At 40.8% G+C, this 24,094-nt stretch overlaps 1 protein-coding gene across 1 annotated transcript in view; it reads right to left on the reverse strand.

Moving 5' to 3' along the window:
• The window catches only part of Slc10a2 (solute carrier family 10 member 2), a 15,585-nt gene extending 3,353 nt beyond the window's left edge, over positions 1 to 12,232 (reverse strand). The window contains exons 1-4 of the mRNA XM_008855161.1: positions 11,856 to 12,232; positions 7,335 to 7,453; positions 2,969 to 3,057; positions 1,543 to 1,718 (exon numbers count right to left, since the gene is read on the reverse strand). Coding sequence (XP_008853383.1) covers positions 1,543 to 1,718; positions 2,969 to 3,057; positions 7,335 to 7,453; positions 11,856 to 12,232 — 761 coding nt within the window. The remainder of the gene's footprint in view (positions 1 to 1,542; positions 1,719 to 2,968; positions 3,058 to 7,334; positions 7,454 to 11,855) is intronic.
• Between the last annotated feature and the right edge of the window lie 11,862 nt (positions 12,233 to 24,094).

Here is a 24,094-nt window from a genome sequence, read left to right on the forward strand (position 1 = left end):
CTTCCTTCCTTCCTTCCTTCCTTCCTTCCTTCCTTCCCTCCTTCCTTTTTTATGCTTTCTTGAGACATGCTTTCACTACGTAGCCCAGGCTAGTCTGGAACTCACTATGTAACCCAGGCAATTCTCTTGCCTCAGTTTCCTGAGTGTTGAGATCACAAACATGTGTCACTAATGCTTAGAGTTTTGTCTTTGTGTTTAATGTGCATATTTAGTGTCTATTTTTCAACATATAACTTTACATTTTGTAAATATAAATCGTGTACATAATATATAATATGACCTATTACATTGTGTACATAATATACAATATGATCTATAATACATGTAAAATTTGAATATATACTATGTGAGGGGTAGGTTCATTTATAATAACATACCATAGATTGTGAAGGATAGGATTAAAGTATAGAACAAAGTAGGTGTTCAGAAAATAGTACAGATGCGGTAGTTGTTATAGGCATTTATAGATAGATTCATTTTGTTCTGATTAAATCTTAATTTAAAGTCTTCAAGGTAAAAAGTCCCCATTCTTCAGAAAAGAAAGCTTATAGAGGGGGAGAGGAAGTATGTGGCCTAAAGTCCCCCAGTGAGTGAATGGTGGGGTAGAAGGAAGCAGGCCTACCTGGCTCAAATATCACATCTTCCCTGCCCAAGCCTGCTCATCTCTTTCCCAACAAAACAAACATACTGGTTCCTACACCCACTTTTCTCCCTGCCTTTTTATTTAGATGAACCAGTAAGAAAGAAATGTTTTTATGTAAATGCCAAACATACTTTACATCACTTTGGGTGATGGATACATTTGCTGCTTTTTGGAGGAACCAAGCTGTTTTCATGAGGGTTACTCTACTTACAGAATAAGAACACACGGGAAGGAAAACCTTTACCTGCACAGGGTGGAGAACACTGGAGAAAAATGTCAGGGAATCAAAGACAAAGGTAGCTAGTGGTACTTCTTAGAGTTTTATATATACATATATATATATAATTTATTTATTAATAAATGATGCTATTTAAAATGATACAGTCAGTGATTGAAGGTGAAAGACTTTGAACTTGGCATCGATATTTACAGCTACTGTGGTCTGAGTTTGTCCCTCACTCACATTCAAATGTTGCCATCCTAGCTAACCCTCAGTATCTAAGAATATGACCTTATGTAGAAACAGAGTCATTACAGATATAATTAGGTAAGATGATATCATTGGAGTATGCTGTAATTCAATGTGACTAGTGTCCTTATGAAAAGAGGGAATTTGATCTCAGAAATATGCAGAGGGAAGATGTGATGAGCCACAGGGAGAGGATGACCACGTACAAGTCAATAAGAGAGGCCTCTAACAGATCCTCCTTCACAGCCTTCAGAAAAAGCCTGTTCCTTGCTGTCTTCAGTCTGACTTCTGGCCTGTGAAACTGAGACAGTACCTTTCTGTTTCTGAAGTCACTCAGTTTGTGGTAGTTTTTTTTTTAATTGGCCTAGCAAACTAACACAACAGCTGTTATAAATGAAAATGTTCAATCCCATTTGCTCAGACATCATACCTGTACCAGGGCTGACCAGCTATTCTAGCCAGGAAGAACCCCAGGGAGTAGCCAGCTATAGGAAATATTGTCCCTATAATCCATAGTTTGGGTTCGATGATCCAGGCACTTTGGTACAGTATTCCTCCGACCACAGCAATAAGCACAATGAGAACTGCGCCCGCGATGGATCCAACCTGGAAGGAAAGCCAGAAGTGAGTACAACAGTCCTGTGTCACAGGAAGTCCAGAGATGGTTATCAAGGAGGAAGGTTAGAAAGCCTCTTTTACTGGGGAAGTGAAGATGAAGCTCTCTCTGTTCCTCCAGCCCTGTGGGAAGTGCTCATGTTCATCCAGCGTTCTAGTGATTAGGAGACCATCAGGACGTATTCTTTCTACGCGTAACTTGCCTGAGGAAGATTTTCTAGCTTGGGAAATACCATGTCCAAAAGGAAGAAAACCTACTATAGTGAGAGCCTAGAAGACCTGTCTTCCAGATCAAGTCTTCCCTATTCAACAGCCTTTGGTAAATCACGAGCTGTTTTTTTCTCAATTGTTTTCGTTTGTTATTGAGGATAAAATCTTGCCTCAGTCAACTTCAATGGTTGTTTTGGTCATAAAAATGGGCATAATGCTTCATAAAAATAAAAAATTAAAATATAACACATCATTGTTATTTTCTCCCTTAAAAAGATTTATTTTTATTTTTAAATGTGTGTGTGTACTTGTACGTGTGAGTACAGTGCATGTGGAGGCTAGATGAGGCTGTCAGATCTTCTGGAGCTGGAGTTACAGTAGGCTGTGAGCTGTCTCACATGGGTACTGGGGACTAAACTCTGGTCTTCTGCAAACATAGTACACTCTCTTAACAGACGAGCCATCTCTCCAGCCCTAGTTTCTCCTTTTTTGACTTAAAAATGTTTGGAGGTGGTAACTTCTGTTTTGTTCAGGGAAACGGAATATGAACTAGCTCATTTTCTGCCCAGCGGGATCTCTCATTCACAGGCACATCTGCATCCTCTAGCCAGAATGTAGTTGGTGAAGGGAGGATGTGATGACTGTATACATTTAACATCTGCCAGTTTCCAGGTGCTAAACTGGCCACATATGTTTCCAGGCATGAGAAGGATATGGTCTGCTTTCCAAGACAGCTGTCAAGGTGTATTTGACAACATAAACTCAATGCAGATAAGAGCAAGGTGCTGCAAGAACAGTAGAATAAAACCAACCAGCGATGTTTGAACTGGTGACTTAATGGGTGGATGGAAGTCTGTCCTGCAGATGGGACATTCTATACGGCAGGTTTGTATGACTAATAATGGCACGTCTTCTAGAAGGTAGTTATACAAGAGAAGCAACATAATTTAGGAGATGGAAAGATTGTATCATTCCAATTCTTACTGCAGAGCGTCTAGCTGTGCAGTCTGTGACATGCATGGGATACTTACTTTAAGTATGATCTTTGCTTTTTGTGGCCATTTGTGATTCACAAACATTCCAAAGGACACAGGAATAACCAGAGCAACCAGAGAAATACCTAAAAATGATCGAAACAATATAGAACATGAGAAAAATTGAAGGTAAGTAGCCTGGAAAAGGCTCAGGCAATGTTTTAGTCTCTCTTCTTTCTAAAAAAATTATTTCATTATTTTTATTTTATGTGTATGTGTGTATTGACTGCATGTAGGTAAGTGCACCCATGTCATGCAATGCCCATGGAGGATACAAGTAGCTGTCAGATCCCTTGGAACTGGAGTTATGGACAGTTGTTAGTTGCCATGTGGGTGCTGGGATTTGAACCTGGGTCTTCTGAAAGAACAGTCAGTGTTCTTAACCTCTGAGCCATCTCTCCAGCTCCTAGTCTCTCTTCTTAATACACAAACAATGTAAAATTATACATATCTTCACATACCTATACACACACTCCCACACACCTATACTCACAAACTCATATATACATACCAATAAACAAACACCCACACACACATGCACACACACATATACACATGCTTCATATATACACATGCTTCACACACTTATACACACCCATGCCCATACACCCATGCAAATGCACACACCCACATACACACACACACACACACACACACACACACACACAATTTCTTTCTAGTTAACAACTTAGTATTATAGGCAGAGAATTGCTAATAATGATGTTATAGACATTTTCACTAAATCCAAGGATTATTTTTTAGAACTCCTTGTATTACTAATGTACTTTTATTTCTATTTGGCAAAATCATGACTTCTTTAGTGTTTTAGCTCTTGTGTGTGCATGTGTGGGGGTGCTGTGTGGTATGTGGTATATGGTGTGTATGTATGTATGTGTGTATATGTCTTGTGGTATGTGTAGATGATATTTTACACTGGCCTATTACTTCATGGTCATAGAAATAAAAGAAACATTAAAAAATTTTAGAATGAAAGGAAACATCCAAAATTTGCTTAAGATCTCCAGGAATTTTGAATGATAAGAACTTCTAGTTAAAACTGACTTCAGTTATTCAAATTTATGATGAGAGGTGAGAAAATGAGATCAAAAAGCATGCTTTAAATTTTCTATGAGATAATATACCTGGTGACCTCTCGTGTAATTATAATTCTTTGCAGCAATGTGCTCACCCAGCCAGATAAAAGAGTCATACTTCAACTTCACCATGGGAAATTTACTGCTATTTTTGTGGCATGTGGTTTGTGTCTCCATATTATTTAACACTTGTTTGCCCAACAGCTCCTTTGCTTAACAAAGTACCAACAACTTCCAACTTCTCATGGGCTGTTTCTTTTTCAAACATTCTTTTAAAGTAGTATGAAAAGTGAAATTGAATAGTGAAATTATAAGAGATGGTTTCCTAATATTGGAATTGATTGACTCAGGACTGGACAACAGATTTTATAGGTTGGAATCCTGTAAGTATTAATTTAAAATGAATATAGTAACAAAAATACAATTTCTTTGTAGGCTTTTAGCCCTCCTTACAATGTGTCAACAATTGCTGTTTCAATTGATACAACTAGCTGACTCCTCTGGCTCTGAGTCTTCAAGTCCTTGGGGCGCACTAAGGTGACAGAGCACCAGGAGCAGGACCTTGAAACACCATGGCCCATGGTCAAGACTTCTTTTTTCTGGACTAGGGGAGGCCAGATGGTTTTCAGTGATTTTAAGTTGAAAGGAAAGGACAATCCTGGCCCTTCTTCAGACCCACTGATGTGGCCCCTGCCCATGGTATGGAGGTGATGTAGTGCTTTATTCTCCAATGGCTTGGGAAGTGGCTCTCTGTCCTTCAAGACTTCTTGCTTTACTCATTCCATATTGCCCTGGATTTCTGTGTCAGATAATTTATACAGAGCCAACAGGAGATGATTACAATTATCTCATCAAAACCATAACTTGGTTTTTAGTCATGTTTACACAGTGGGTATAGGAGGAAAGAAAGAAGAGGCAGAATGGATGATATGGTAGAACTTGGAGTCCTGTGGCCTGGGAGCTGAAGTGTCCTTGGGTACCAAATGGATGGAAAGATACCTGTCTCACTGTGCTGTGGTGAATGTCCAATGGTGATGTGGGCATAAAGATGTTGGTACCAGATACACTCAGTCTCAGGCACTCATGCGTCTGTATAGTTACCTGCTGCAGAGAATTTAGCTTTAGTGGCCGCAGCTGAGTAGGGGCCTCTTCTCAGCCACATGTCAGCATCTGCAGGACTCCGCAGCATTTTTGGAATGGGAGCAGCACACTGGGCACCAGGGAAGCTGCCCTAGCACTGTGCTTGCCTTCAGAGCAGGGTGGAGAGCCTGCCAGCAGCTATTCCCAGCTCCCCAGGAACCTGGGGCAAATTAAATAATTACTCCAAGCCTCAACAGCCTCATTTATAAGTGATGACAACATCTCATGAGGCTGTCAGCTTGGTTTTCTTCCTCATTAAAAAACTAGGAAAACCAGGAAAAAGGTTATGTTGGAGAGCCATCTGGGCAAACATAATACAGACGGTTAATTTTTGTGTTTTTTAAAAATATTTTATTTATTATTTTCATTTTATGTGTATTGCCTGCATGTATGTGAGTGCACCCATGTCATGCAATGCCATGGAGGTCAGAAGAGGGTGTCGGATTCCCCTGGAACTGGAGTTGAGGACGGTTTGTAGTTTTAAGTCCTTTCTCTTTTTCTTTCTTGTTTCTTCTTTTTCTTTTCTTTTTAGCTCCTGACCTCTTATGAGGACATTTTTTTTTGCCAAGTTTCTAATTCATTTCTCATTTTCTCTTCCTTTCAAAATTTATTTTCCTTAAAGCATATGGTATAAATCATCCATATAGTGTTTGGATTTGTCAATATTCCCACGGGTTATTTTCCAGAAGGGAATGTGTCTCAAAAGGAGAATATTTTAAGGCTTAAACCTTTTTGCTTTAGAAATGAGTAATATGCAATCCAATCTTTTAGTCAGTAGGGAGGTTCTTTGAGAGCTCTACAATGTCCAGTGTTCAAAAAGACTGTGTTAACTCTAGGGAAGGTGTTCACAGAGAGAACAGCTTGAGATGGAAACAAGATCATAAGCACGTGGACAGGGATGGTCACTCTAAACCCTGTCTGAAAGAGCGTCTAGCTGATATTAGGGAGTTTCTGGGGGCCAATAGGAAGATCTTGACAGACAAAATCCCCTCCTGACATCAATCTAATCTATATGGTAGGGGTGGAGAAAAGCACTGTAGAACACTGTATTGCAGTTTCTACAGAAACTGTAGGAGAGACCTCCCCAGCAAACACAATTTGTTTCAATTCACATTTTTTTTTTTTTGGCTGGAATCATGTTTAGTCACAGAAATAATCTTTCTTCGAAATGGGAGTTTTAGTCTACTTTCCACCCCATAGGAATTTCTTTTGAAAGCATATCAGGAAGTTTCTGGTTGAACTTGGCCATATGTTCTCCCATCAATAGTAAACCTACACCTTGCTGAGACTGCTCAAGGAAGACTGCAAAGTCAGCTGAAAAAGGAGACTGTTAGTCGTGTACTTGGTGACCAGCACTGGGGTTAGTTTCTCTACCTCTCATTTCTATTATGGTTGGTCTGTGGGGCGCCTGCTTTGGGCATGCTGGAAATTCTTTTATCCTTTCAGTAGTCCATCTCTATGTTAACAAGCACTTTATCTCCCACCACCTCTGCTCTCCCAGAAACGGTAAAAAAGTTCCTTCGAGATGGGGAAGGTATTTAGGAGTTGAAATGAATAAGGAGAGAGTTACAACTAGCAACTTTAACTTCCATGAAAACACAGAGTACCATTAAATTGGCTTTGGTATCAAGATGTGGCTCACTGTTGAGGGTGATGAACATTATGTTTAATCTGAGAGTATCCCATTGTGCCATTCATGACTACATACTATCTTGAAATCATTTTGTGATTTTCTTTGTGTATGTTTTTAAAATTTAGATTCCCAATTCAAATTTCCATTACCATGAACTGAACATGGTGAAAAATATGGGAAAAATGGTGGCAGCCCATACATCATCAGGGCAGATGGTTGGGGATAAGGGTTGTGCCTGAAACTGGCTTTTCTCCATGGTGATTTGAACTGAGGAAAATTTCAGTTTCTTTTATGGTGGTCAAGTTTTGGAATTTGCATTCTGTCAGTATTCATACAAAGTCCAGGGTCACTTTGTAATGAAATTGTAATTGGGAAAAATCTGCCTCTAGTTCCAGAAGGAAGTGATGCCTGAGTATGAGCCTGGCCTGGGATCCTAGTGGGGAATAAGCAGAGAGCTTGAGGTTGATATGAAGCATCCTGCAGAAGAATGACCTACCTATGTTATCGTAGGGAATCACGATGGACCCGGAGTCAACCCACATCGTGGTGTAGATGAAGAGGCAAAGGGGCATCATTCCAAGGGCAAGCAGCGTGGAACATGTGGTCATGCTGACGCTGGAACAAAACAAGCAGCTTGAGGTGCCCACTTGTGTTTACTAGAGGAGGGGCCTATCATTTTCCTTTCCTGTGAGAACCAGATTCAACCAGTAACCTCATTTGTAAGATGGTGGAAATACACACGGGTCAAGTTTGTGAAGAGCAAAGTCTTCCATGTTTGGCGTCTTCCTACTTACCATGCACTATCCATCCTTTTAAGTTGTTCTCATGAATCATGGCTGGTATTTAATGACATTTCAGTTACTGAACAAGGTACTAGCTGCTTGGACATATCACCTGTTATATAGGACTTTTTTCTCTAAGCATAGCATGACCATTCCACACCTTCTTGGAGTAAAGATTGGCTTGGCCAGAGGCCAAGGCAACGAAACAAGCAGAACAGTATGATGAAGGCTAGGTCTCTGATAAAGGTTAGAGAGTATCACCAGTCCATCACCATTTCTACATAGTAAGAAGGGAGTGTGAAGGATCACATGATCCCACTCAGAATTCCATTCTGAACTCCATTCCCATCTGCCTCTATTTCTTGCTGCAACTGATGCTGGAAGATCCTACAGCATACAGGAAGTGGAAGGTTGATGGAAGGTGAGACTATGATACAGCTCCCATGAGACCATCTTCTATGATGGGATACGATTTTGTGGTGATGTACCTGTTTTGGGGTCACTCACACTCTTGGGTGTAGAGTAGTAACCCCTCACCTATGTTTTCCAAGTAAGCACAATAAACCCATTATTGATTCACCAAGTTGAGCTTGGATGGAATCCTCGCTTTGGTCTCCCACTGGTGCCCTATCTGGGCTGAATAAACATTTGTTCTCATTTCCCCAGGGGAAGTTAATGTGGCATCATTTGAACCAACAAGGAGAGAACAGTAGACACTTATTTACTATGCATGCATGACTGAGTAGGATGATTTTGCCTTCTGACCTGGAGGAATCTCTATTACATCATGCTATTTTCAGCACTATGACTGAGGACAGAAGGGAAGTTTTTGAGCAGTGAGTCTTCCTGATCCTTTTCAAAGCATCCTGGATTTAAAGGGCACATTCTCTGCCTGTGGAATGAAGGGGCTTAATGCCTGTGTTCTGAAACTGCACACTAAGTTGGAGGGTGGTGTCTCTTGGTATGTGGCTCTGGGCAATGTACTGGATCTCTCTTGACAGTTTCATTGCTACCTCATAGGCTGTGATTAATTGAACAGCCATTGGTGTCTGAGCTCTAGAACAATGCCAGGAGGAAAGCCAGTTACTATTATTTATATAGACACAACTGCATTCATTTTGTGTTCCACCATATGTACAACCAGGCAACTTAGAGCAATGTTTCTGAGGGACTCTTGCTGGGCATCTAAAACACTGAGGTGACTAGAATGGTAATTTATTAAGGCTATTATGTGCTTTCTTGAAGGAAAATGCAAAAGATTTATACTACATGTCCCCCAAACAAGAAAACAACAACAAACCATACTATGGTGAGGAAAGCCGATGGAGATAAGAGATTTTATTTTAATGCATCTAATTAAAAACTTGCATAATTTTGGAAAAATAACGGGTGAAGGGAAAAGTCTATCGGGGCCTTAACTTCTTTAGTAATCGTTTTTAAAGTAATCTTTTTAAAATTCTTTAAAATGAGTTTAAAAGATTCAGATTAAAATGTTTACATTAATAGAGCTAAAATATGACTACTGTCATAACCAATGCTAGAGATTTATTTAAAAGATTTTTCTAAAGGAGAGAGAATGTGAAATACTAAATATCACATGTTTTATCTCACATGTAGAATAGCTTTCTCTCTATCATCTATCAATCTATCGCCTATTAATCTGTCATTTATCATCTATCTGTCTGTCATCTATGTATTTATCAATCTATAATCTATCGCTATCTATCTATCTATCTATCTATCTATCTATCTATCTCTATCTATCTTTATCTATCTATCATCTATCATCTAGCATCTATTTATTTAATTAATGTGCATGAGTCTTTTGCTTGCATGCAATGCCCATAGAGGCCAGAAGATAGTGTCAGATCCTCTGGAACTGGAGTTTTGAATGATTGTTAGCTGCCATGTGGGTGCTGGGAACTGAATCTCGGTCTTCTGGAAGATATCTATCTATCTATCATCCATCTACCATCATCATCATCTATAAATCATCTATCATCTATCTAGAATCCTATACCAGACAAATAGGTTCATTTGTAATAGTAGTGCTTTGTCCTGTTTGTAATGAAAGTACTGGAGTTTGCACATTATTTTTCCTTTCCGTCCTCCCTTCTTTTGACATTCATTGTCCCAAGTTGTCTTCATAATAAAATGCTTCTATTGCTGTGCAGCAGCTGATGTGTTCTAGTGTTAGATGAGCTGTGCAAGGGAACAGGATCCCTTCCCTGGTCACAGTGAAGAGAGGGCTGAAACTATTTTTTTTGTTTTAATCTATAAGAATACTTTTTAGAATTGGATACTGGATAGATGTTGGTGTTATGTGTACTTTGCAAGACAAGGGTGGTCCTATGAGTCTGTCCAGTGCTGTCTATCCTATTCTTGGCTTATACTGACTCAATGAAGGATTCATCCATAGGAATCAGCTGGAGGTCTCCAACAAGGCTTCATATTCTACTTTTAAAAATATAATTTACAGGGCTGGAGAGATGGCTCAGTGGTTAAGAGCACTTGACTGCTCTTGCAGAGGACCCAAGTTCAGCTCCTAGCACCTACATGGCAGCTAACAACTGTCTATAACTCCAGTTCCAGGGCACCTGGAGTGCTCTTCTGGCCCCTGAGGACATTTCATGCACAGGTGTACTTACATGCAAGCAAAACATTCATACACATAAAAATAAATAAATAAGTAAAAATAAAAATATCATTTACTAGGTTCTTTTATTAGCTAGACAAGATATAATAATTATCTCCTGTTCAATAAATATATGGCTTCATACAAGTACAGTCTGGAGGCTTTTAATTAGGTCTTAGGGTAGGGTTTCTGCCCACAGAAGAGAGGTCATTTCAACAGGGGAATGATGACAACCATACATGATTGTTCTTTGTTCAACAATAATGTATGGTATTATGTTAAGGTATAGGCTGTACTGTTAAGACAGGGCTGTAATATTTAAAAGTTACAAATATATAAAAGTTCTTTAGCAGAGGTTAAGGCCTCAGGATCACTCTGCTCAGTTGGGTAAGTGTGAGTTCTTGCAACTCTTACTATGTGTGAACAGGTCAAATGGAATAGGAGCCTAAAAGGTCCTGATTGCTATACTATGTTCACAGATTAACTGAACTTCAAGGGCATTTACCATTTTGTATTCTTTTACAGAGTTTTCCTTTAAGGAAAAGATCATCTGTTGTTAGATAACAATTATATGCCGTATATGAAAATAGGTAACATATACAGCTTGCAAAGCTTTTCTAAAGCTTCTGGATAGCAACACCAACTGGGTGTTGCTCATCAGGCACTGGGTCTATCCAGCGGTTACACTTTTTGTGCTTAGAGCTTCCCTTTTGTGCATATAGTAGCTGGGGATAAGCAGCTGATTGCCGTCATCCAGTATTTGCTAAGCACGTGTTGCCATAACACCTGATGCTTAGCTGAAGTGTTATACCTTCTGCAGGAGACAAAGATGATGAGGGACGGAAAATGATGCTCGGCTACTCAACTCTCAGCATTAAAACCCCAACTTTAATCCCATGAATGCTTCTTATTTCTATTGCTCCCCCCACTTCCCCAATGCTGGTTCTGGCTGGCGCAGGATGAATTGGGAAAACATTACAATTTAGATTACTCTACTGGAAGCAGAGAAAGTATTTTCTGTTTATTTTGTGGTAAATCGAGCATAACTTTTTAAAAAAATCCTGCAGGAGAATGCTTTTCTTTTTCCCTTTTCTGTCAGTAGAGGTAAAGGGAACTTATGAATTTTTCTCTAGATTTTATATCAAGAAGTAATTTGCAAGGAATGGACTGTTTGGTGGGTTAGACCATTGCTTCACCAAAGGGTAACGAGAAGGGGAGGAGAGAAGGCAGTGGAATATTTGTGTCATGAGAGCAGGAAGAATTGTTTTCCAGAAGGAAGGGGACCAGCTGGGGGTGATGGTGGAGGGGAGTGGGGTCTGGGAAGAACAAATTGTAATTATATATATATATATGTAAATGTCATAATGAAACTTACTACTTTGCATGCTAACTAAAAAGATTCTTGATACAGATTAAAATATAAATGTTTTGTTTCAGAATGATAAAAAATCCAGTCATCAAACAAAAGCCCCCAGTTTTAACAGCTATGCATTTTATACCAGAGGGTACTTGGATACAGATCAGATCAACATTCCAAACACCAAAGGCTTCTGAGTTTAGCCCCAGTTGACTGCAGCACTTACAGGCATTACTGTCTTACCTGAGGTCCATGTCACCGTCCACCCAATAGGCGAGGACATTGGAAGCAGTCCCTCCAGGGCAGCAGCCCATAATAAGTACCACCACAGCCTGCACAGGGAGGACGCCAAAGGCCACAGACAGGATGAAGCCAGTGAGGGGCATGATTCCAAATTGACAGAGGAAGCCCACAAAAATGCCCCATGGACGCTTTATATGCCCCAGGAACTGCTGGAACTCCACGTTGCACCCCATGGAGAACATCACCATGGCCAGGAGGATGGTTAGCACAATGCTGAGCACTGTACTGAGAATTCTATTGGAGTCTTCCTCAGATACCAGGCAGGAGTCAGCTTCGCAGACAGATGCATTGGGGGAACAAACTGAGAAGTCATCCATGGCTGTCTGTGCTGTGCAAACTGCTAGGTCCACCGAAGCACCAGTCCCCTGGTCCTGTCTCTACTGCTAGCCAAGTAACTCTTACTTCAATGCGTCAAACTTTTAAACCCTCTCTAAACATGTGGCAGTTGGTGTTTCTTTCAAAAGTCACGTTAGAGAAGCAATAAAAAACAATAAATGCTAGCTAGTATGTCAGTTTCGAGAGGCGCCCTTCCAACAGCACAAGTAATGAATCATAAAAGTCCAGAAAAACTACCGGCCCAGACAGAAAGTGATAATTAATCATTTATCACCATGATAATGAACTGTGCCACATAGAAATAGACATGTTAATGTTTAATGCCATGAAGGCTTGCTGAATAATTTCAGTTAAAATGAAGATCAACTCTGAATACTACAGAACACTCTAGGGGCTGAGGTATAGGAGAACATACTGTTGTCTTAGCTCCCTTTAAGTAGGGAGGGCTGAGATCAGAAAGGCCAGTGCCCTATACCAAGCTATATTACAAATCTTCATCAGACTGACTGAAACTTCCAGTTTTGTCCCCAATAGTTTCCCATAGTTATTTTTCCTTGTGTTGGACTATAGTGTTCATAATGCGTGTGTGTGTGTGTGTGTGTGTGTGTGTGTATTCCAGAGACTTCTAGGGTCTAGAAGAATACTTACAGGGTGAGGTGGTTAACACTTGGGAGGACAGAGTGTTTTCTGCTAGAAGGAATCTGTGGAGCCACCCTCAATTACTTACACATGCAATTATGCATGTATCGCCATGGCAACAAAGTGCTTTATAGATAGAGACAATACAGTTATTTAGAGGGATGAACCCCAGAAGATTAGGTCAGAGTGACAGTATCTCTTTGTGCTTAGAGCTCAGAATTAAAATTAGATTTTTTTTTGTTTGTGTAGGGGGAAGGATTCTAAGAGATGATTTGAAATGTCAAATAGTCACTCTCATAATGGGCAGAACACTGTAGTTAGGTATATAAGGAAGAAAGAAAAAGAGGCATGGGAGAGATGGTCCAGCTCTTAGGTGTTTAAACTGCAACTTTAGAATAGACTGGGTTAAGGGGCTGGAGAGATGGTTCAGTGGTTAAGAGCACTGGCTGCTCTTGCAGAGGACCGGATTTCGAGTCCCAGCACCCACATGGTGGCCACGAACTGTCCTTAACTTCAGTTCCAGGGGAATCCAAAGCCCTCTTCTGACTTCTGTGGCATTGCACGATATGGATGCACTCACATACATGCAGGCAATACACTTATACACATAAAATAAAAATAATAAATAAAATATTTTTTTAAAAAAGGACTAGACTGTGTAGGTGACACATGTGTAATTCCAGCAATCCACAGAGACTGAAGCAGAAGGATCTTGAGTTCAAGGCCAGCCTGGGCTACAGAATGAGACACTGTCTCCATGTCTCTCCCCAAGAAAAACCAACAAACCAATTAAATGAAACCTTAGAACAGAGTTTCTCAGAGCCAAGTGTGCCAAAGATCCTTGGAAAGCTTGTCAAAAATGTAGATTCTGATTCTGCAAATCTGTGCTGGGCTTTTTCTTCAACAAGCTCACAGTCAATGGTAATGATGCTGAACTGGGGAACACTCTGAACATGTCAGGGCTTTGACCATGTCAGGGCTTTGACCACCTGTGGGGTAGCAATTGTGCCATGCTAGCAATGTCTGAACTGCCAACCACAGGCTGAAGGTGCTTGTGAACAACTCAACATAGGAAGAATGGCTTTATCACCAGTGCGCTGCCAGCAAGAGAGGAAATACAACCAGAAGACCCAGCAGCTGGAGGTCTCGGGATGCCGTTTCTTTAATCTGTGATTGAGTTACTGGGATAATTTGAACCATTTCCTTGACTGGTGATGGTGATTCATATTTCTTGCTGATGCAGCTCCTGTCCCAGGAGTGTCCTCCTGAGCTGTCAGTTTGTGCTGCCTGTGCATTCTTGCCTGGGTGGGCTGCCATTGGCTGTCAAAGCCTACTTCAGTGTTCTAGGATTGGAGTCAGTTGGCAGTCTGCCAGCTCCTGGAAGAGTCTTCCTTCTCCCCCACCGTCCACTCCACCCTGCAGCTAAATGATTAGCTAGGTAATTCCCAGTCAGGCCTCTCCGCCCACTGCTGGCTATAGAATGACTTGACCCTGCTGGGCTCAGATCTCCAAACATCTCCTGGGACTGACCTCAGCTCATTTCCTCCTCTGGTGCCAGTCAGCCCCAAGGCATGTGAGTCAAGTGTGCCCCCTTGTTGTTGCCCATGCATCTGCCAGCACCAACTCTCCCCTCTTTGCCCTGCTTTATCTTATTCTCCAACATTAGGTGGAAGTCAGAAAGGTAGCCTAGGACTGACCTCACACAGCCTCCGTACTTCATCAGGTCTTGTCTGTCAAATCTGAGCCCCAGGGTGGAAGGATTTAGATTTTGGAAATTTCTCTTAAGTTGAAAGGCTGTAGTGTGAGCCCAAAGCACAGGGCTTGAGACAGGCCTATTCAGACCCCTTCCTTTGAATGCCAGAGGGCTGGCCAGGTGGGCAAGCTCCATGGTTGGTCCTGAGCTTGTGGCTGGGTTGGGCAGGTATAATCCATTCTTCTTATTGTTCTTTTTTTTTTTTTTCATACAAAGTGTTAACTGTGCAAGAAAGGTCAGACTGTTTATAATAAAGGATCTTTGTAGATTTTTTGATAACTGCACATTTGTCAGAAATACATTGATGTTGGTAGGTATTCATTATACATGGTGATAGGTCCCATATAGACATTTTCTTCCAAGTAGATCATGTTCTCTGGCCCCATCCTCTTCTTTTCCTCTCCCATTTCCATTAGGCCCCTTCTTCTCTCAGTCTTACTTATGTTTTTATTATCCATCTATATAAAATCTAGATGCACAAATGAGAGAAAATGAGTGATGCTTATCTTTCTAAATCTGGCTAATTTGGCTTAATATGATGGTCACCAATTGCATCCATTTTTCAGAAAAATGTGTAATTTTGTTCTTCTTTTTGGCTAAGCAGAATTTCATCGTGTAAGTATACTGGTTTCTTTATCCAGTTCTCTGATGACAGACATCTAGGCTGATTCTTTAACTTGTCCATTATGAATAGTGTTGTAATAAGCATGGATGTGCAAGTATCTCTGTCGTGTGTTGACTTGGAGCCCTTCGGATACATATCCAGGAGTGAGATAGCTGGGTCATATGGTAGTGCTATTTCTAGTGTTTTGAGGAATCTCCCTACTGATTTCTTTTTGCTCACAGTGTTGGAAGCAGAGAAAAGAAAGTGAAGAGAGTAAAAAGCAGGTTCCAGACAAAACTATTCTCAAATTTCAGATGACTTGCTGAGGAGCTTTTTAGACTCCCAGGGGCAGAATGTTTTGCATATAGACAGCTTGAAAATGAGCAGTCTGTTTGACTAGACAGAGTGCTACAGTTCTGGTTTAAAAAAATGTGCCAACGCATTTCTAATTTTCACATTGTTTTTACATAAATTTGCACATTAGGCTCGAGAGGCCTTATATTCAAGTATTGGAGTGATTCGCAATTAATGAGTATCCTTAACTCCAGTGACATTCAAATTCAGGCATGGCAAATATTTAAATAAATAAAAATTGCTTTCTGCTTATGGACAGAATGGAGGCACATGCCACCTGAGGGGGAGTGGGGAGGATGAACCTTGGTTTTTCATTGTCATGGTTGCTCAAACTGCTTGCTCACACAGATTTCTCAGATCATGGTGCTCATAAAGAAAGCAGCACATTACTGCCCTGATGTCCTGGGTCAAGACATGGAGTTTGTGTACCCAAGGTGCGTTAGTTACTTTTCTGTTGCTGTGCTAAAACACCATGACCAAGGCAAATTATAGAAGGAAAAGTTTATTTGGGTTTATGGTTCCAGAGGAGTAAGAGTCCATCATGACTGGGAGGCATGGAGACAGAAGTAGCCAGAGCAGAAAGCTGAGTGTTCACATCTTCAAGGACCCACAGGAAGCAGAGGGAGCAAGGCTATGAACCCTCAAAGCCCAACCCCAGCGACTCACTTCTTTCAGCATGACCACATCTCCTAAAGTTTCCATGATGCTCCCCAGACAGCACCTCCAACTGACCAAATTCAAATATTTGAGCCTATGGGGGATACTTCTCATTCAAACCACCACAGGAGACTTCCCTCTGCCTCCCACGTGTCAGTTTGAAGGGCTCTCCTTTAATAGTTTGCCAGCACATCTGCCCTAAAGTTCATGTAAGCAACCTAAAATTTCATACCAGAGTTGTTTGGGACCTCCATTAACATTCTTTGAAATAAAACACACTTCAGGGAGGAATAGCTGATGGAAGACTACCTGGGAGTTAAAGGAAAAAGGTAATGAAGAATTGGAAGAGGCTTGGAGGGTGGAAGGGATCGAGCTTACTAAGGGACAGAGATCCAGGCTTGGAATCAGAGCTAGTTCTCGGTTATCTTTGTAAAATTCTCTGTGAAATGTTAAGATCTTAATGAACAATTGCAAAGCTTACTGAAGGTATGTATGATAGAAGAGTCACGTTAGAAAATGTGAACTTGTTCCATGACCCAAGTCACTCCTGTCTGAGGTATTGATCTAAAGAAATCTAAATGATGTTCTCTGAAGACATGAACTAGATCTTATTCATACTAGGTCCACCGGGAATATATCCTGAATAGAAAGTATTCAAATTCCTATCCAGGTAAAATGGCTTTTGTGTTTATTCGCATTGTGAACTTCTTTACATCATTTAGCTCCAATGATCTGTCACCACAGATCTAATGTTGAGTGAACGAAGCCAGTCACAAAGAATACTCACAAAAATAAAGCCTATGGGGATAGAAATGAGGAGAGTAGGGGCTGAAGCAATGAATGGCTCATTGGTTAAAAGCTCTGGCTGCTCTTGCAGAGGACCTGTGTTCAGTTCCCAGCTCTTGCATGGTGGCTAACAACTGTCTGTAACTCCAATTTCAGGGGATCCAATGACATCTTTTGACCTCCCAGGGCAGTGCATGACATGGGTGCACTTACACACATGCAGGCAATACATTCATACACACAAAATAAAAATAATAAATAAAATATTAAAAAAAGAAATTAGGAGAGTCATTATCTGTGAAATGGGGGAGAAGAACTGAAATGTGTCATGAGATGCCATAGTTCAACGTCCAGTAAACGAAACAGATCACAGTTCGTAAGAATGTACTGGGGAAAATGTGCTAGGATGTGTAGAACGCAACAGGCAACAGTGGTCCTGAGCAGCTGGGAGAATGAGGCAGGGCTAGAAGCGGAAACGAGGCCAGGATGAGGGCTGTCAAGTGAGGCAGAATATTTTGCCTTCCTTACTTTAATAGGATTCTTAATCATTCTGTTTTAGGTTTCTTTTTTAACCAGGTAACATCTCTTAAATATATAAAGTCATTAGGCTCAGGGACTGGCGAGATGGCTCAGCAGTAAAGAGCACTGCCTGCTCTTGCAGAGGACCTGGGTTTGATTCCCACATGGCAGTTAACAACCTTCTGTAACTTCAGTTCCAAGGGATCTAACGTCCTCTTCTGATCTCTGTGGGCATTGCATGACATAGGTGCACCTACCTATTTGCAGGCAATACACTGACACACATAAAATAAAAATAATAAACAAAATATTAAAAAATAAAGTAGTTAGGCTCTATGAACTTGACCTTCAAACAAATTCTCCCAATAGAAGATCACCTTTGTGTACTTTGAGCTTCATTAACAATACAATCATTTGTAGTTTTGTTTTTTTGAAACAAGGTCTTGCTAAGCTTCCAAGGCTGGCTTTGAACTCTCTGGGTAGCAAAGACTAACCTCAAATTCATGATCCTCCTTCTTCAGCCTCCTACCTGCTAGGATTATAGGCATGTACCATCACACCTGACAGTAACACTAAATCTTACAGGGTTTCTCTGTAGCCCCAGTTGGCCTGGAACTCACTATGTAGACCAGGATGTCCTAGATCTCACAGAAGTCTGTGTGTGTACCACGCCCAACTTCTAGTCATATATTTTACTACAAACTTCTGGAAACTTTCATTATTTATGTTTTTGATTTGTATTTAGAGCATAGATGAATAGTAGATTCCAGAAAGGCCACACTTTGCATGCGGTGGATTGTATTATTACTCACAGTTAATTGCTTCTTACTGCCCTATCATGAGATTTTTCAGATGCCTTGTTCAGGACCCTAGTCAGCTGATAAACGTGGGCATTCATCTAGGGGCCTACTTTGTACAAAAAAAATCCAATGATTCAGATGACAGGCCATTTCTAAGCAGGAGCATTTAGAGCCAATGAGTGTATGTAGCACCCACCTCCCTCCTTTCCCTCTGCCATGGGAATGGAAGTACCAATAAGCTGAGGGACTGTGAAGAACACTGATTCTGGTTAGTGTGGCATCACCCCTCTCCATATACTACTTCCTCAGATAAATTCCTCATGACTTGGAGGCAAAGAAAACAGTTGAGACATTGAATTAATATCTCAGAAAATCACACTCCCATATGGCTTAAGACTGACTACATGAGTTAGCTCCAAAATCCCTGTAGTCTTTGTTTCATCCGGTCCGTGCAGCAGGAACTTCCTAAGAAGTGGAACCCATCTTTCTCTCAAGCTTTGTAACTGGAGACCATGTCTTTACCAGTTGGTACACTCTTCCTAGTTCCAACTCTTTCTGGAAGAGTTCAAATTCCCATCCAGGTAAAATGATAGTAGATCCCCTACTATTTCCTCCCCTATGTCCATCAGCAGACGTTCTCAAGGCATTCCTTCATATCACCCATCTAATGCCCATTACAGTTGCCAGTGTTTGCTATCTGAACTGCTGCCACAGCCTCTTGACCTCAACTTGCTTCCACCATGGTATCTTCTCCAAGACAATTCTTGGAAACACAAACAAGAAACAAAACAGCTTGTTGTCCTTTGGAACATTCCTCAATGGCATTGTTAGTCTTGCTTCTTGGGTTGGCACTATTGTGAGATGGTGGACCTTTTAAGAGTTGGGCTTTCATGGGGGACCTTTCCTTCATTACAGGTATGCTCCCGAAGACCAGTGGGACCCCAGTTCCTTCTTTCTCTCAGTTCTCAGCCCTATGGAGAGTAGTTTTGCTTCTCCATGAACTAGTCCCCATGATGCTCTGCCTTACCAGTGACCTTAAAGCAATTGAGACCAACTGACCCCGGATTGAGACCTTTAAAATTGAACTAAAATAGGAATTTTTCTCTTTGTAAATACATTATCTTAGGCATTTTTTACAGTAATGCAAAGCTAACATACAACCAAAATTATTAGTGCCAGTTTCTACTCAAATTCTTCAATATTATCCTTCTATTCATGGAATAAAATCTAAACCATCACATCATTCCAGGCCCTAAACAGCATAACCCCGCCCACCTGAGTCCCTGTGCCAGCTACTCTGGAGTTCTTGTTGCTCATGACTGAAATGAGCTTTTCTCCCTCAGGGTTCTGCACCAGCTGCTGCATGCCCAGAATACTTTCCTATTTGATCTTAGGGGCATTAATTCCCTCACTTCATTTAAGTCTTTTTCAAATATAATTCCTGGAGGAGCTATTCCTGAGAACCCCGTTTAAGAAGGTCCCTGTCCTGTTGGTGAGTCTCTTTATGTTATTCTGTTCATCCTTCAGTTCCTTTCTGCTGGCCAATGTTCATCACACACTCACATGCTTATGTGTTTACTTACTGTCAGTTTATTTATCGTTGTCAGTTTTCCTCTGTAGTAGTTTCTAGCACCTTGTTAACAAAACATCACAGATGGGTGGGTTCAACAACAGAAATTTCTTGCCTTCCAGATTCTGATTCTAGAAGTCCAAGATTAAAATGTGCGTGGGGCTGCTTCCTCCTGAGGGCTGTGAGGAGGCACCTGTGCTGCCTCCGTTGGTGATTTACTGGCACTCTGGCATTCCTGGGCTGCAGGAATATTGCTTGAATCTCTTGTTTTCATTCACATGTGGATTTCTCCCTCCGTCCAAACTTTCCCTATTTGTAAGGATACAGCAGTACTAGATTCAGGTCCGCCTTAATGACATCATCTCAGTGTAATCACCTGCAAAGAGTCTAATTCCTAATAAGGATATTTGAGGTGCTGAGTTAGGACTTCAGCATGTGTGCTTGGGGGGGGGGTGTAACTTAAACCCATAGTCTCACCCGATGTGCATCTGCAGGGGTCCCTGTTCTCTTGCTATCTTTAGCATCAGATGTGTCAGGTAAGAAGCCCAGGCTGGCTATGTGAAGGCCACTGTTCTGCACATATTGATATGACTTTAGCTCAGTGCTCTGCACCAGGGGTGAAAATCCTGCAGAAAAGCCAATGCGTAGATGCAGTCTCTTGTGTTCTAATTGTACAAAGCACCCCCACACCTCCTCCTTTCAGAGGTTCTGTGTGGTTAGAATTTACTTTCATTAAGCAACATCAAGGGCCTCAGATATTTTACCAGCATCAACCCTACCAGCTCTTCAATAGAATTTCTCCTTAATTCCTTTCCTTTCCACTCTTCCCTGGATTTCGATTGTTCCTCACAGCCCTTGAGGAACAAGTTCCTCAGGAACTGGTGCTGTCCTCTGCATCTGGCCATCTAAGAAGTTGCCTCATGGCTCACTGAATCTCCCAGGCGATTATGGGCCTTGGCTATTGCACACACACAGCTGCACACACCAGACTGTCAGGAGGCTCACAATCAATGGTATTTTGAAATATAAAGTTCAGGGAAAAAACTTCTCTAATAAGGCTCATGCCTTCTGTGTTGGTTTTCTAAGGCTGCCGTAACAAAATGTTGCAGGGGAGGGGACTGAACAGAAATTTGTTTTCTGTTTTTAAAAACTAGAAGAAAATTAAGTTAGAATATAAAATAATGGGTTTGATTATGGCATTTCACACATATATGTCACTATACTTTGTTTTTCTTTATCTTTCTCATCCACAGAAATTTATTTCTTATAATTCTAGAAGTCTGAAGTATAAGACCATGCTGTCAGCCAGTTTGCTTTCTTTTAAGATTTCTTTCCTCTGTTTTCTGTGGCTTCATATTCTCTTGTCCCTATGGATGTGTTCTGTGGCCTCTTTCCTTTCTTAAGAGGACCAGTGTTATTTGGGTGCCATCATGACCTCATTTTAGTTTATCTCTTTGAAGACATATCTTTAAATGCAGTCCCACTCTGAGGTGTGTGTCACTACCCCAAGGACTTAACATTGGCTCAGTGGTTACCAGCGCTGACTGCTCTTGCAAAGGACCTGGATTCCATTTCCAGCACCCACATGGCGGCTATGCACCGTCGTCCTTAACTCCAGTTCCAGGGGAATCTGACACCTTTTTCTGACCTCCGCAGCATTGCACAACATGAGTGCACTCACATACATGCAGGCAATACACTCATACACATAAAATGAAAATCATTAATAAAAATAATTTAACATCGGAATTTTAAGGTTGCAATATCGAAGTCTGTAGTGGCAGAATTCTGCGTTTTTCTACTTTAGCTCTCCAGGGGCAGGATCAGATGCTTGAGCAAAGTAGTGCCCCACTGGAATTAAGCTGGTGGATGTCTTCTTTTCCCAGTGATTCACTTTATTTTCCTTAAAAATACCGTAACTCCTCAGCATCTCATGAGGTCTCCTTGTAGTCTCTCTTTCCTAAAAACACCCAGTTTGAGGAAAACTGAAACAGCACTTTCTACACACAGCTTTCTACACACAGCACTTAAGAAACAGACATGACATTTCAAAAGGAACTCATTACTCACTGAGAAGAAAATAAAATAAGATGAACTAGAAGAAAGCTCCAAAACAGACAAGTTACCCCAACTTTTGAGAACTTAAGAGGAGCACTTAGCCTGGTGAGAGACACTGAAGTGGGAAAGGTGGTCAAGGATGTGCTGCCAAAATATGTGAATGACGTGTGAAATGATCTGAAATTGCCATTCAAGGTTCTGATCAAAGCAAGGAGAACACATGGGATGGAGGTACTAAGGTTAGAAACGAAAACCACTTGGTAACTAGTTGCCTTATTAAAGCAAAAGGAGTCAAAGGCATTTAAATTTAAGTGCAACTTGACAGATCTTGCAGGAGAAAGCAAGCTTAGGATAAAATGGATAAGTGAATTGTATTTTCCTGTGCATTTTGAATATTAGTTACTTTATATCTGCTTGTTCGAGATAATTCAGTAGGCAGTAATTTATCATTTAAATTGATTTTTATAATTTTCACAGTTAATAAGTATTTATGATAAAGAAGTCAAGTCATGCAGACAGGTTCAGAGAAGGGAAAAAGCAAAAATTTTGCTAATAGTAAAATATTAACATTAATATTAATCCAGATGTAGCTTTTGCAGATAAACAAAAGAAAGGGTAAGCCTTTCTACACAGACAAGGATAAGCTTACAAAAATTCATATTGTTCATACTATTTTAAAAATTAGATATATTGAAATTATTTAATGAGTTGGACACAAAAATAAAATGAAAGGCTTGGACCTTCAGACAAATAGCATAAGGACATCAGGGAAAACATGAGATGTGGACTGCCTATACCTGCGGATTTTATATAACACTGACTTTTTTTTAGTATAAAAGATGGGGAAATCAACATTTTCACATTTCTTCCACCCATGACTTCCACTTTTCAAATGGCATTAGTTCACATAGATGTAGCACACCATGAGCTTAGAACCATGCTGGCTGTTTGGAATATGTCAGCAAATGAAATAGACTGATTATCGTTCTTGTGGAACTTAGTCAGGGAAGGAGAAAAAGACATGAAAATAGCAAAAGTGGTTATGTGGTAAATAAGAAACAGAAAACATACCCACAAAGGGTGACAGTCATGGGGAGTAACAAAGGGGAGAGAGAGAGAGAGAGAGAGAGAGAGAGAGAGAGAGAGAGAGAGAGAGAGATACTGAGACTGTGCTCCTAAGTAATTCTTACAAAGCTAAGCTTGGAGCCCAGGAGAAGGAACCAGTCCAGTGTCTCAGACAATTGATCTGGGCACAGGGAAGCTGCCCCCTGGCGCTCCCTGCATGTAAGTTTTGTTTACTTCAAAGTCTTATGAGCCTCCCTTCTCCCTCCAAGGAGAAACATCTCAATTTTGGAGGACATAGCTACACAGCACCCCTTCTTTTCTGCTTGGCGCTGAAGTCTTCCCTGAATGGGCTGCTTAAAGTCTGCTGAGGATTTGAGAAGAGATTATATGCAGAACAGGGGCTGTCCATACATTGGCTTCTTCCTGGGATGTCTTTCTTAATGTTTAGACATTTTAACAGTCACAGTCTTTCCTCTAAGAACTGAAGCCTGTGGGCCTTTCTGTTATGATTCATCCACCCCATGGATCAATGACCATATCCAGGGAACCAGCTTTGTTGTTCTGGTCCTCGCCTCCAGTGGTCTAGTTTTAGCAACAGTCCACCCTTTTGGTTTCTTCCTGCCCTTGGCGGCTGCTCATTACGTTCAAACTTGTCTTTTTCATGTGTCCTCCAGCAGTTATTGTTGATGTCTGCAGGAGATGAGTTTATCATGAGCAGCTCTGCATTATTGGAATCAATGGTATATGATTCCATTGATTTAAAATGCAAAATGAAAAATGGAGACAAATTAGACTGAGTTCATTTAAGGGGGCATGGCTAGGTGGCAAAATTTTATAGAGAAACAAGGAAGCAATTACCTTGATCAAGAATCATGCCAACTTGAATGGAGGGAGGAAACAGTAGGAGGGAGATCCAAAAGGGGTACCGGTTTGCTTATGATGTAGCATTTCTTAAATAGTGTTTATAAATATTAACTCTATATAAATTAATAAATTATATATGTTAGTGTGCTTTTCTTTCTATGTAATATATATTAA

The sequence above is a fragment of the Nannospalax galili genome, unplaced genomic scaffold (assembly GCF_000622305.1).
Source record: "Nannospalax galili isolate Female #2095 unplaced genomic scaffold, S.galili_v1.0 scaffold287, whole genome shotgun sequence".
NCBI lineage: Eukaryota > Metazoa > Chordata > Mammalia > Rodentia > Spalacidae > Nannospalax > Nannospalax galili.